A 12,494-nucleotide genomic window follows, 5' to 3' on the forward strand; every position below is an offset into this window, starting at 1 on the left:
GGGTGCGGTGGCGCGGGGGTACTGGTGGTGATGGATAACCAGGTGCCCCCATAGACAAAGACCCGTCTTCATTGTCAGCACTTGGCCAGAGGTATGAGGGCCCGCTGATTTAACAGTGTGCCCGCCTGGGAACTGGGATGGCTGTGCTCGGGCAGCAGGCGTCCCCAGAATCCAGTGTTCCCTCGGATGGGGGCGCAGGTGGGAAACGTGGTTGAACAAATCCTTAGATTGATTCTGGGGTGCACTTTTCTTGAGCCAAGTCTCGGCAGGCGTGGGCGCAGCTCGCAAGTCTCGTCCCGGGCCACGGGAAAGCCCCTTGCAGCGGCTGTCGGCGCAGGTGACATTCGCTGAAGTGGCTCTGCTACCCCGCCTGGAGCCTAGGAGCGGCCACCGCGCCCAGCCACTTGGGCTCCGCACTGAGCTGCTAGACTGAGGGTGGTGTCTGAGGTCGGGCGCTTCCTGCCTTTCTCTCCGCCAGGGTGCCAGGCTCGCGCGGCGGGCTCGGAGATTCCCGGGTCGCGCTGCCCCGCCCCGCCGCCCGCACCCCGCACTGTGCGCGCAGCGTCCCCGCCCCCGCCCCACCCCTGTGCCCTCGGGGGGGCACCCCCACCGAGGCGGGAGGGTGGTCCACCGGTCCCGGTCGCCGAGTGGCGGAGGTGACGGTAACCGCCTTCCCATTTCCGCCCGGCCGGCGGCGCGGTGGGGCCAGTGCCAGCAGAGGCGCGCGGTCCTCCCTCCGCCCGCCCGCGCCGGGGGCTGGCCCTGCCTCGCCGGCGCCTTTTTCCCCCGCACCGCGGCGCCGCTTCGCCACTCGGGCACCACAGGTAGGGCAGGAGGCTGGAGTGCCTGCTGCCCGCTGCCCGTAAAATGGTCACCTCGGCTGGACAGTTCGCCCTCTTCGCGCTGGGTATGTACGCTGCCTGCTGCGCGCCCGGCGCCACCTGCCCTCCGCGACACCCCGTTTTTCCCTGTCCCCTCCATTTCTCTCTCCCGAGGGTGTTCTGCGCCCGCCTAGGAGAGGAACGGGAGGCGAATGCTTCTTGAGGCTTGGTGGCTGGGAGGCAAGGGGAGTCACTCGGCTTTACTAGGGATTTGGGGAGCCCGTTCCAAAGAGGGGACCATCGAGCGCCCAGGCTTTCCCTGGAAAGGGGCCGCCCAGCAGTCGTGAGAACGCCCGCCGGGGAAGGGGGAGCGGTGTGTGAACAGGCTTGAACTTTAATCCGCCGCGGCTGGGTGCTTGTACACTTGCCCACACCTACCTGCTTACCTGGCTGTCTGCGAGCCCTTCTCCACCGGCGTCGGTAGCGCTTAGACTCGGAGAGTGCTGTCGGCGTCCCACCCTCTGACCGGACCTTGGCTACTTCCCTTTCGTACCCCGTGAGCCTCAGTGACCTGCAGAGCTCACCCTCAGCAGCGGCGCCTCAGTCTTCTAACTTTGCGAGTTCTTGAGCTGTGGAGTGGGTTTTGGATTTTTGCGTGGATTAATTGTTCTTTTAGTTAACTTCCCTGGGAGAAGTGGTTTAAGTGTCAGCCGAGGCCAGGAGCGAAACCCTAGACGCAGCGTGGCCAATTTCCTTGGAGTTTGTTCTTGGAAGAGAACGAAGGATGGGGGAAGGGAGGGGAAGTTAAACCCGGCAAACCCAGGTCGGGTCTGGGGAGCCGGTGAGTTTTTCAACAGTGAGGGTCACTGCCCGGCAGGCTCTTGCCTCTCGCGGTGCCAGGTCTCTCGGGTGTTGAGATAGAGATTAACAGCCCAGGTGTCCTGGTCATGGCCGTAGCTTCCGTGAAATGAATTGTTCAGTCGCTCTCTCCTGAGTTTAGCCCTGCAAAGCAAGTTACTCGCTACAGGATCATTTATTAGAGCCTGAGAAAAGCTGTGGAACCCCTCCCCCAACCCCAAAATGCCCAGAGCCGCAGCCCCACCCAGTTCCGTGTACAGTTTCAGGGGGTTCATGGACCCGCCCGTAATCCTGCCCATGAAACGCTGATTAAGAACCGAAGCAGAAGGGGAGGCATCATCTGAAGGAAATACAGAGCAGTCGTGGAACCGGATTCCACGGCTGCTCAGAGGTGTACCCTCACCTAAAACTCACCAACTCACCAACGCAACCAACATGACTATGAGTGGCTCCCCCCAACCCGCCTTTTTCCAAGACCTGTTTATATTTTTGTATTGATGGTGGTTCTAATTTTAGATTTTTTTTAAGCAGTAAGTCATTAGGAATACAGTAGAAGCCTCCTGGATATGGGTCCCAATTCTAATTGTGTGTGTGTGTGTGTGTGTGTGTGTGTGAATGCCAGTAGCAATAACAATAATAGCTAACACTGAGCTCTTACTCTGTGCCAGGCACTGTTCTGAGTGCCGTACATGTACTAACTCATTTAATTTTCCCATCAGCCTGATGAAGAAGGTATTACCATCCCCGTTTTATAGAGGAAGAAAGTGATGCACATGGCCCCATAGTTAGTATGTTAGTTGGGCCAGAATTATGAGAGTGTGGAAGGAATGCAGATGCTAAAAATCATCTAACTGTGGTCACTCCATCTCCCAGGATTCAGACTTCTCAAGGCAAAGTTGTACGGAATACTTTGGAACTTGCTTTTGATTGGGTGTTCTTGTGGACTCCCAGGATCTCGAGATGGTCTTAGGTCTTATTCAGTGACAATTTGAAGCAAGAAATGATGAAGATAAGCAAAGCTAAAGCAGCCATGGGAATTCCCATTGTGGCGCAGCGGAAACTAACCCAACTAGTATCCATGAGGATGCACGTTCGATCCCTGGCCTTGCTCAATGGCTTGGGTATCCCTCATTGCTGTGGCTGTGGTGTAGGCCAGCAGCTGTAGGTCTAATTCCAGCCCTAGCCTGGGAACTTCCATATGCTGTGGATGCACCCCTAAAAAAAGCAAAAAAAATGCTCTTGTCCCCATCATTGTATACTTGCCCATGAAATCCACATTTGTTCATCATGTAATTTTTGTCTATTACCTAAGAGTTCAACTCGATCTTTGCTTCCTTATGAAAAAGATGTATAAACTTAGAAAAATTGATCAGTAACGTAAAAGCTGGCTCATACAGTTCCAAAATATGAGTAATTGAAAAAAAAGTGGAAGAAGAAGGAGGCAAGGGTAATTTACACTAATATAAAAGCCATTAGTTCTGTGCATTAACTACAACTTCTGCCTCCCATCTCATTTTCTGCTAGATTACTAAATACTCATCAATGCCCCATGCATCTTTAGTCTGCACATTTCCTCCAGAGCTGCTTTTCTCTCTAAGTTTTCTTAAATTAGTTGAAGGCAGTTCCAGGCAAATCAGCCAGTATTCCATCACTAGTCAAGGTCTGGAAAACTGGGATCTTTCCCCTTCTTCCCCACCCCTGTGGGGACAGTCTGAGGAGGAACTGTTAGGAGTCTCCGTTGATTCTCCCGATTACTTGATTGATGTTTTGGCGGAGAGAGTGTGGAGACTGTTACTTAAATGGCAACACTGAGAAGGAAATCCAGGTTCCTGTGGCGGCTGCCCTCCCATGTCAGGTTTACGTCACTGGCGGGGCAAACCTCGCAGGGGCTTGGCAACTCCAGTCCCATGTCCTCCCTGACGTGTAAGCCTGGGCAAGTTACTTAGCTATTCTGGGCCTTGTTTTGCTCATCTGGAAAATGGTGGTGTTAATATAATTATTGAATATAATTAATGAACCCGGAATGGTGCCTGGCACATAGGAAGAGTTTAATGAATCGATCTTGGTGCCCTCCTTATTGTCTTTGTCACTTTGAACCTCATAGGATTCCAGCTATCATTGCAGGTTAGATCTTTGTAACTAAGAGAGGTTGTCTTATTTGTCTCATCTCCCAGCTCCCTGCCCTTTCTAAGATAAAAACTGCCACCTAAACTAAACATATGTAGTGATTTTTGTGAGTGTCGCTCGGCAGATGAAAAATTCAAGAAAGTTTGGGAGTTCTTTTGGACTTGATGAATTCTCTCATTTTTGATGCAAAACATTTGCATTTCCTCCTTATTGTTCGGTGGTCAGTTGTTTATTGAAGTCAGCACCGCGTTCCGGTTTTCTTTATCTATAAAGTGGGGATAATAAAACTGTACCCGTCTTAGAGGTGGTGATGAGAATCATACGAGAGGGTAAATGTGGAAGCTGTTTATAAACTTTAAAAATAAAGGGCTACACACAAAATGACATGGATCGTACAATACAGAAATGGGTTTTATAATCCAGAAATAAACATTATGATTTTTATGGCCTTGCACAGAAGTAGGGCTGGATGTAAACTGAAAGAAGGACGTTCTAGGACATGAAATGTCATAAGGGCTGTGGTGAGAGAGGAAACAGGTCAGCTTCCCTGGGGATTCTGGGCAGAGGGACCAGTAGGGGGCATGAAGTAAGACTGCTCTCTTTTCCATGACATGGAAATGATGTCTTTCAGAATGAACCGGGGAGGTTTGCCCAGGACACATGTTTTCCTTATTGGATAGCCATAATTAGGGAAAGTTGACTTCGAATAAGGGCTATAAAGGTGTATATGGAAGGCTTGGAGGCTAAGTTTCCTGTATTTGCTTTTCCAAAATTTGGTTTCTTAGGATAAAGGGATCTTTTCTGTAAATATTCAGTGTCCCCTGCAAAGGAGACCTTTTTATAGGAGTAAATGATGCTTCTTGTTCCCATGGTAACACGTATGAAAAATAAATGGTTTTTCCATTAGACCTATCTCTAAGGGCCTTTTGAAAGTATGTTTTGAACAAGATCCTGCTCTTTGGGCTGCCGACGAAAAGAAACGGGTATTGGGAAGAGGAGGTTGTGTCAACCGAACTATAACTGGCCTGACACACTGAATTGGGCATCTTGTGCTTCATTTCACACTCAGAAGCTCTGTAGTCTTTTCCCCAGCAGTGCCTTTAAATCACAACCACCTAGAGGGCTTGGTAAACCAGATGGCTGGGCAGGTGGGAGAGTTCCCAGGTATGGTTTATGCTGCTGGTGACAGGGGAGAGGAAAGGAACCCTGACACCCACCACTCCACAACCGCTGTTAGGGAAGCTTCTGGTTTAATCAGTTGCCTTTTGTCTAAGGTACATTCTGATGTTTAGAAATACCACTAAACCACCATTATTAAAGGCACTTCCACGGCCTTATTGACCAGACAGAAGCCGTGCTGAGAACTCTTAACTGTCCTAAGTGGTCTTATACTTTTCCCATGAAAAAGGTAATGATCCTATGTTATTAAACTTAAGCTGACCTATACTAATCATGTCATGCTTTCTTTCCTATGGTTTACCAAAAAATGACCAGAGTTTTGCTGTCATTTCAAACATTTTTAATCACTTCATTTTAAAGTCTGAATGTAATTCTGTGCTAAAGTTGGTATGTTTCAGATAGCATCTTAGAGGACTAGGGTACTTTCATGGTGACTCTTGATTTTTTTTCTCTATGAAATGTCAAGTATAAAAAATCTTTTGTAGGAAGTTCCTGTTGTGGCTCAGTGGTTAACGAATCTGACTAGGAACCATGAGGTTAAGAGTTCGATCCCTGGCTTCGCTCAGTGGGTTAAGGATCCAGTGTTATCATGAGCTGTGGTGTGGTTTGGATCTGGCGTTGCTGTGGCTGTGGCACAGGCTGGCGGCTGCAGCTCTGATTAGACCCCTAGCCTGGGAACCTCCATATACCTCAGGTGTGGCCCTAGAAAAGACAGAAAAAAAGGACAAAAATCTTTTGTAGAATCAGGAAAACCAGAAATCTAGACTACCCGAGCCATCTCTTCATGTCAAGCACAAGGCACGTTCCCTTTAAACCAACTCTAAAAATCTGGGTAAATTCTTTTGAAGTATCATGAATTAGTAATATTAAATATTACTTAATAGTTGTTACCTGGACTTAGAAAAAGTTGGAAGTGTACTGAAATGGAATTTTATGTCTCTGCTACTACTTTTCTTTCTCTTAAGTCAGAGGAAATAGCTTTTTTTTTTTTACTTTCCTAATCAAGTGTATTGTTACTTTTGCCTTTATTTTTTGTTGTCCCCTTACCTTGAAAAGCTTTCAGGTTTCTCACCTTAGTGTTTGCACTTTTTTTTTTCTTTTTTTTTTTTTTTTTGCATTTCAGAGTCACCCCTGCAGTATATGGAAGTTCCCAGGCTAGGGGTCGAATTGGAGCTGCAACTGCCAGCCTGTTGCTGGCCTCTGCCACAGCCACAGCAACACAGAATCCAAGCCACATCTGCAAGAGCCACATCTGAGACCTACACCACAGCGCACGGCAGTCCTGGAGCCTTAACCCTCTGAGCGAGGCCAGAAATCTGTGTTCTTATGGATACTAGTCAGATTTGTTTCTGCTGAGCCATAACGGGAGCTCCACAAGAGACATTCTTATACATAAATGTTTGGCATGGAGTTCCCGTTGTGGCTCAGCAGGTTAAGAACCGACTAGTGTCCATGAGGATTCGAGTTCGATCCCTGGCCTTGCCCAGTGTGTTAAGGATCCAGCCTTTCCGTGAGCTGTGGCATAGGCCAGCAGCTGCAACTCCAATTCGGCCCCTAATCCAGGAACTTCCTTATGCCACAGTCGTGGGCATAAAATAAAAAAAAAATATAAAACATGTTAAAAAATGTTTGGCACATCTTTGATTATTTAGGATCATTTTCTAGAAATTGGCCTTTTCTCCCACTAGCAGTATATGAATGCTCACTTTCTGGACTCTTCCACAATCAGAAATTAGTTTTAACATTTGCCAAGTTGATTGGAGGAAAAAAAAAAATCTCAACCCAGTTTCATATTTAATATTTCTTAGGGTGAGTAAATTTGCTTGTAGGTCATTTGTCATCTAACATATAAGCAATAACTATTTGCACCTTAACCTTTTCAAAACTTTTTCTTATTGATTGATCATCCTTTCTTGGAGCTTTATAACACACCTGATATAAACAGTTTATTAATACTTGGCAAGTATTCCCCCATTTATTGTTTGTCTTTTACTGTTTTTTTGTTTCGTTTATGGTGTTTTTGACATGCCTAGGTGTTTTATTTTTATGTGGCAGAAACTATAAATCTTCCCCTTTAAGCTTTCTACCTTTACTTGTGTAATTAGGAAAACCTCCCCTATACTAAGATGAGGCAAATATTTTTTTTTTTCCTAATAGTATCATTGTGTTGAACTATTCCACCTATAATTTATTTTAATGTATGGTGCAAGATACAACTCATGTTTCATTTTTTTTATATGCAGCACGTCTTCTGTTATAGTTGGTTTACAACGTTGTGCCAATTTCTGCTGTAAAGCAAAGGGACTCAGTCATACATGTATATACATTCTTTTATGTTTCACTTTTTTTTTTTAAACAGGCAACCCATTAACATTCTTAATTGTCATTTGTGGAATAATCTATCCTTTTTACTGTGGTCGAAAATCCCATTTTTTATCGTATGCTAAATTCTTCTAAGTACTTGAATCTGCTTGTGGAATTTCAGTTTGGTGCTTTCATTTTCTATTTTTGTCTTTGTTGTGAATGTATTTATTCATCTAGTCTACAGTCATTTATTGAGCACCTATTCTGTGCTAAAACTGCTTCTGAGTGTTAAGGAATCTGCCGGGAATGATCTGTGTCCTCATGGATCTTGTGTTCCAGTGGGTGAGATCTTTTCCCTTGCTCCATATTCTAATTGGTTATGGCCGATTTATTAAAGCTTTTTTTAAAAATATATTTACAGTTGATCCCTGAACAGCATTACGATTGGGGGGGGTTGACCCTCCAGATATCCACCTAGAATATGTAGTTGGCCCTTACATCCTCAATTTCCCCATAATCAAGTCTCCCCATCTTCAAACTCAATCAACCGAAGATCAGGTTGTACTGTAGTATTTACTACCAAAAATTTACATATGAATGGACCCATGTGGTTCACACTTGTGTCATTCAAGGATCAGTTGTATTTTGTAATGGGTTTTGTTAATTCTAATAGTCCTCCAGTTGATTCTCTTAGGTTTCCCAGGTAGAGGATCATGTAATCTTGAATAGCAATAACTTTGCCTCTGTAGTATTTTTGTCTCATTACTTTTTCTTATTGTACTGGCTACAATTTTAAGAACAACATTTTTTTAAAAAGCAGTAAATATCCTTGTATCTTGCTTGACATACTGATAATTTTTGTAGCAGTCAAGTATGAGGCTGACTTTTCAGTTATTCATATATAATATGCATATGCATGTGACTCTGTGTGTGTGTATACACGTGACTATATGTGTGTGTGTGTGTATACATATAAGCTTTATTGTGTTGTTAAGATATACTTCTCTTTATAACTTACTAAAAGATTTGGTATTTTGCTTGTTTTTTAAAGCAGGGGAGATAATGTGTTGGTGTTTTTTTTTTAATGTTTTGATGATGTTTATTGACTCGATTAAATTAAAGCCATTCTTAAATTCCTGGAATGAACCTTCTTGGCTATGTAGTGTTATTCTCTGTATCTACTGGTAGATTTGATCCATTCTGAAGTATTTGAGGCCTTTTTTCTTTTTAGGTTTTGATATCAAAAAGTGTTATGTCAGCTTTACAAAATAAATTTTAAACCATTCCATCTGTTTTATGCTCTGGAGTAGCTAAAATACCATGGAACTCAAATGGTTCTTTAAAGGCTTGAAAGAAATTGTTTGTGAAACTTGTGAGCCTGATCCCTTTTAAGTGGTCAGTTCAAGTTTTCTACTTCTTGAGTCATTTTTGGTAATTATTTCCTCACAATCTATTCAATTCAGATTTTTAAAGCTTTAGCACAGATTTATAAATGATCTCCTTTTAATTAAAAATCTTTCTGTTGCATCTGGAACCTCAGTTAACATGACTTTAACAAATATGAAACAAAATAAGCACTTAGGCCCCCCAAATAAAATATATATTTAATTTGTTTTTCTTGATAATATTTTGAAGAAAAATTTCTTCTTTTTTTTTTCTTCTTTTCACTTTTCTTTTAAATGGCTGCACCCACACCATATAGACTTTCCAGGCCAGGGGTTGAATCTGAGCTGCAGCTGCAACCTATGCCACAGCTGCAGCAACACGGGATCCTTTAGCCCACTGTGCTGGGCCAGGAATCAAACCCACACCTCCACAGCAGCCCGAGCTGCCACAGTTAGATTCTTAACCCACTGCACCACAGCGGGTATTCCAAGAACAACTTCTTTTTAACCATTAGCCAAATTCAAGTCAAAATTTCATATCTGATAGTTTATTTGCAAAAATGCATGTGCCAGAGTTGTTATAGTGATGCCATTTCTGACTTGGATGCTCACGACACTGTCATTTCTAGCAGAGGCTGCTCCGTGGCTTCCTGATGGTTTCTTAAGCTGTAAAAAGTTAAAAAATCTCCAAATCCGCTTTGGGTCCATTAGGCCCTACTGTAGTATTTGGAGCAAGATAGGAGATTTCTATTGTTTGCTCATTTACTTTTTGATGTCGGGGTGGGGGTGTTGGGGGGTGTTTTTAAGATCAGTACTTCTAGGTAAAAATGTTGGGTTCTTACAAAGAGACCATGTCTTCATCTTGGATTTTAGGCCTTTAATCTGTGTTTGAATAAGGTTGGTAAACAATTCTCCTGGGTGTTTGAAGGACAGATATACCTTTACTGCTCTTTCGTCATTTCTTTCCAGGGCTGAGGCACCCTCTGGGTAATTACTGTACTTCCAAGAGGGACAGGAGATTAACCGGCTAAATGGTACGGGTAATGCGGTGACACAAAAGCAGCCAAAGCTGATAAACGAGAGGTTTGCAATTACACACTCTGCTCCCTTCCCACTGTGAGGCCTTGGCAACCAACAAGGAAAACACACACTTGGGATACTTTTCTTGGTTGAAAGAAACCGCATAAGACCTGTAGCTTTCACCTTGGCCGTGGCGCTGAGGAATTGGCATGTGCACTCTGGAGGGACATACCTGGTCACTTTGTCCCCAAGCTCAGCTGGAAACTCTGGGCTCGGGCACCTCACACCTGGGGCGGCTTTCTGGGTTACCACGTTGGCACTGAAGGGGCACATCAAGGGGCCGGTTAGCACACGGTACACACTCCCTGCCAGCAAATTTGAACAATGACAGATGTTTTTTTGCACAGAGCAGACCTTGGGTGTTATAATTAAGGTTTCAGGGGATGAATCATAGGTCCCTGAACTGGAATGAATGCAAGCCCAGGGCCTGAGCATTTTTTTAAGGGAGGTGAGGTACAGTCGTAAATCACAGAGATGGGGAATCCTTCTGGATCTGAACTCTCCCTTAAACCTCACCAACCACTCCCTTGCCCCTGCCCCCACAAAAAAACACACCTTTTGTGCTGGCCCCAGTGCAGGCCCCTGAGTGTTACCAGGACACACACACCCTCCGGTCACACCTCCCCGAGTGGGCCACTCAGGGTACACTCCTCTGCCAGCCTTGGCTAAATCCCATTCATCCTTTTCCCACAGGGAAATAGGAATCAGAATCTACAAACAGAAGAATCTAGAAAACACCCTCAAGCTCGGCTCACCAGAGGCATCCTCATATGAGGTTTAACAGCAAGGGAGGGATCTTCCCAGATGTCTGTGTGTGTATGGTTACAGATATTTGCATATTCACTCGATTTCCCTCAAAAATGGCATGTGGTGTTTTAGAATCTGCTTTTCGCTTACAGCATGTTGGGAAAATATTTCTGTGGCAAAGAAACAAATATATCTATTGATCTATTCTTAATGACTAACCCCCTCCATTATGCAGCTCTGCCATTGTGTATTTATTCATCCCCTGTTGATAGAGATGTAGGTTGTTTCAACCTTTTACTTACTTATTTATTTATTTGCTTTTTAGGGCCACACCTGCTGCATGTGGAAGTTCCCAGGCTAGGGGTGGCATCGGAGCTACAGCTGCAGCAACCGGGGATCCGAGCCGCATCCTCAATCTACACTACACCACAGCTCACGGCAACGGCATGTCCTTAACCCACTGAGCGAGGCCAGGGATCAAACCCATATCCTCATGGATACTAGTCAGGCTTGTTACCACTGAGCCACCAGAGGAGCTTCTGGTTGTTTCAAACTTTTCAATGTTCAAACCTGAAATGAATATGTTTACAGCTAAATTATTGCCAGCATCATTGAATTATTTTCCACAGTCAAATGGATTACTAGGTGACCTCTTAATATGTTCTGACAATCTGCCCTCTAGAAAAGCTAGAGAGATGTATCCTTCCATCCAGGCATGAGTGCCTATTTATCAGCAAACTTGCCTACAATGAACATTATTATTTTCTAGACTTTGTTAATCATGAGGGCAAAATGGTATCTCTTTGTTTTAATTTGTATTTCTTTGGTTAAAACCAAAGTTTGGCACCATTGAGTCCTTTTTCATGTTTGAGTATTTGAATTTATTTTCTTGAGACTCACCCATTCCTATCCTTAGATCATGTTTGGGGTTGGCAAATTATTTTCTTACTGATTCGGAAGCACTTTTTTAAAAGATATATTACATATTTTCTTTATTTTGTCATTTTGCTATTTAAACTTACGTGTGCTATGTTTGAGTTACAGAAGTATGCTTTTGTTTTTAACTTTTAAGGACTTAAAATCTGTGCATCACTTCTTTGATTTCTACTTTCACCTTACGGTGGAAGGGATTTGCTCTGATCCATCGATCGCTCATTTCCCCTTGTATTTTTATGTTGTTACTTTGGGAGTTGAAATTTCACTTCTTTGGGAATGCATTTTGGTGCAAGTTGGGAGATGAGAACCTAACTTGCTTTTTTTGTCAGAATGATCCAGTTACTTGAACACCATTTGTTGAATAATCCATTCTCTGCACACTGATTTTGAATCCTGCTTTTGCCGCTTGAGTCATTCTTAGGCGTCCCTTGGGTCTTTTTGGAGTCTCTCTTCTGTTCCATTAACCCGGGGCTCGCCCCGTAATGAACCATTCTTTTGGGTTAGGAACATGTCATTGCCCCAGGAAGTCGAGGTGGAAAAGTCTTGAGAAGTAGGCAAGGAGACAGTGTATTATAGTGGGTGTCATTTCGCTTCTCCGTTTCATGACAAGACCTCACATCCCTCTGAGGAAGGGTCTGCTGGAGGAGGAAATGCTTGTGGGGGAGGAGGAGGAAAGGGTCCCTTTACCGTGGTGGGGGGAAGGATTCCATGTTTTAACCTCTGGGGAGAAAGGATGCCTTGCCTCATCCCTCAGTGTGCTTACAGATGCTGGGCACTGGGTCTCAGTGTCCTCAAAGGCATGGCCAACCTGCCTTTGCCCTCCTGTTCTGCCTGGAACTTTGTGTGTTGCAGGAATTGGGGGTCACGAGGCAGGCCTGCGTCCTCCATGTGACATTCTGGTTAATTTAAACTGTGTATTTTCATGCCCCCTTCTCAACTGGGAGGGCTGTCCACCTGGAACCACAGACCAAACCTGGCATATCTCCCAGGATATATTAAAGGAAATAATTAAAGAATCAAGAAGGAACTTAATTAGGAAGTCATAACATAACTGTAA

General features: G+C 44.5%; 1 protein-coding gene across 7 annotated transcripts in view; it reads left to right on the forward strand.

Annotated features, from left to right (window-relative positions):
* Window positions 1-676: 676 nt before the first annotated feature.
* Window positions 677-12,494, forward strand: part of TGFA (transforming growth factor alpha) — a 105,787-nt gene continuing 93,969 nt past the window's right edge. For 6 of the 7 annotated variants that reach the window (XR_014839566.1, XR_014839565.1, XR_014839567.1 and 3 more), the window contains exon 1: window positions 677-907. Coding sequence is in view for 3 of the 7 variants with exons in the window: in XM_021085860.2 (XP_020941519.1) it covers window positions 868-907 (40 nt within the window). In the remaining 4 variants the exon portion in view is untranslated. 7 annotated transcript variants of the gene reach the window in all.

Source organism: Sus scrofa, chromosome 3, assembly GCF_054392235.1.
Source record: "Sus scrofa isolate SSC_HxYL_T2T_F1_AM1 chromosome 3, Sscrofa_HxYL_maternal_Yorkshire_Landrace_v2.0, whole genome shotgun sequence".
Taxonomy (NCBI): domain Eukaryota; kingdom Metazoa; phylum Chordata; class Mammalia; order Artiodactyla; family Suidae; genus Sus; species Sus scrofa.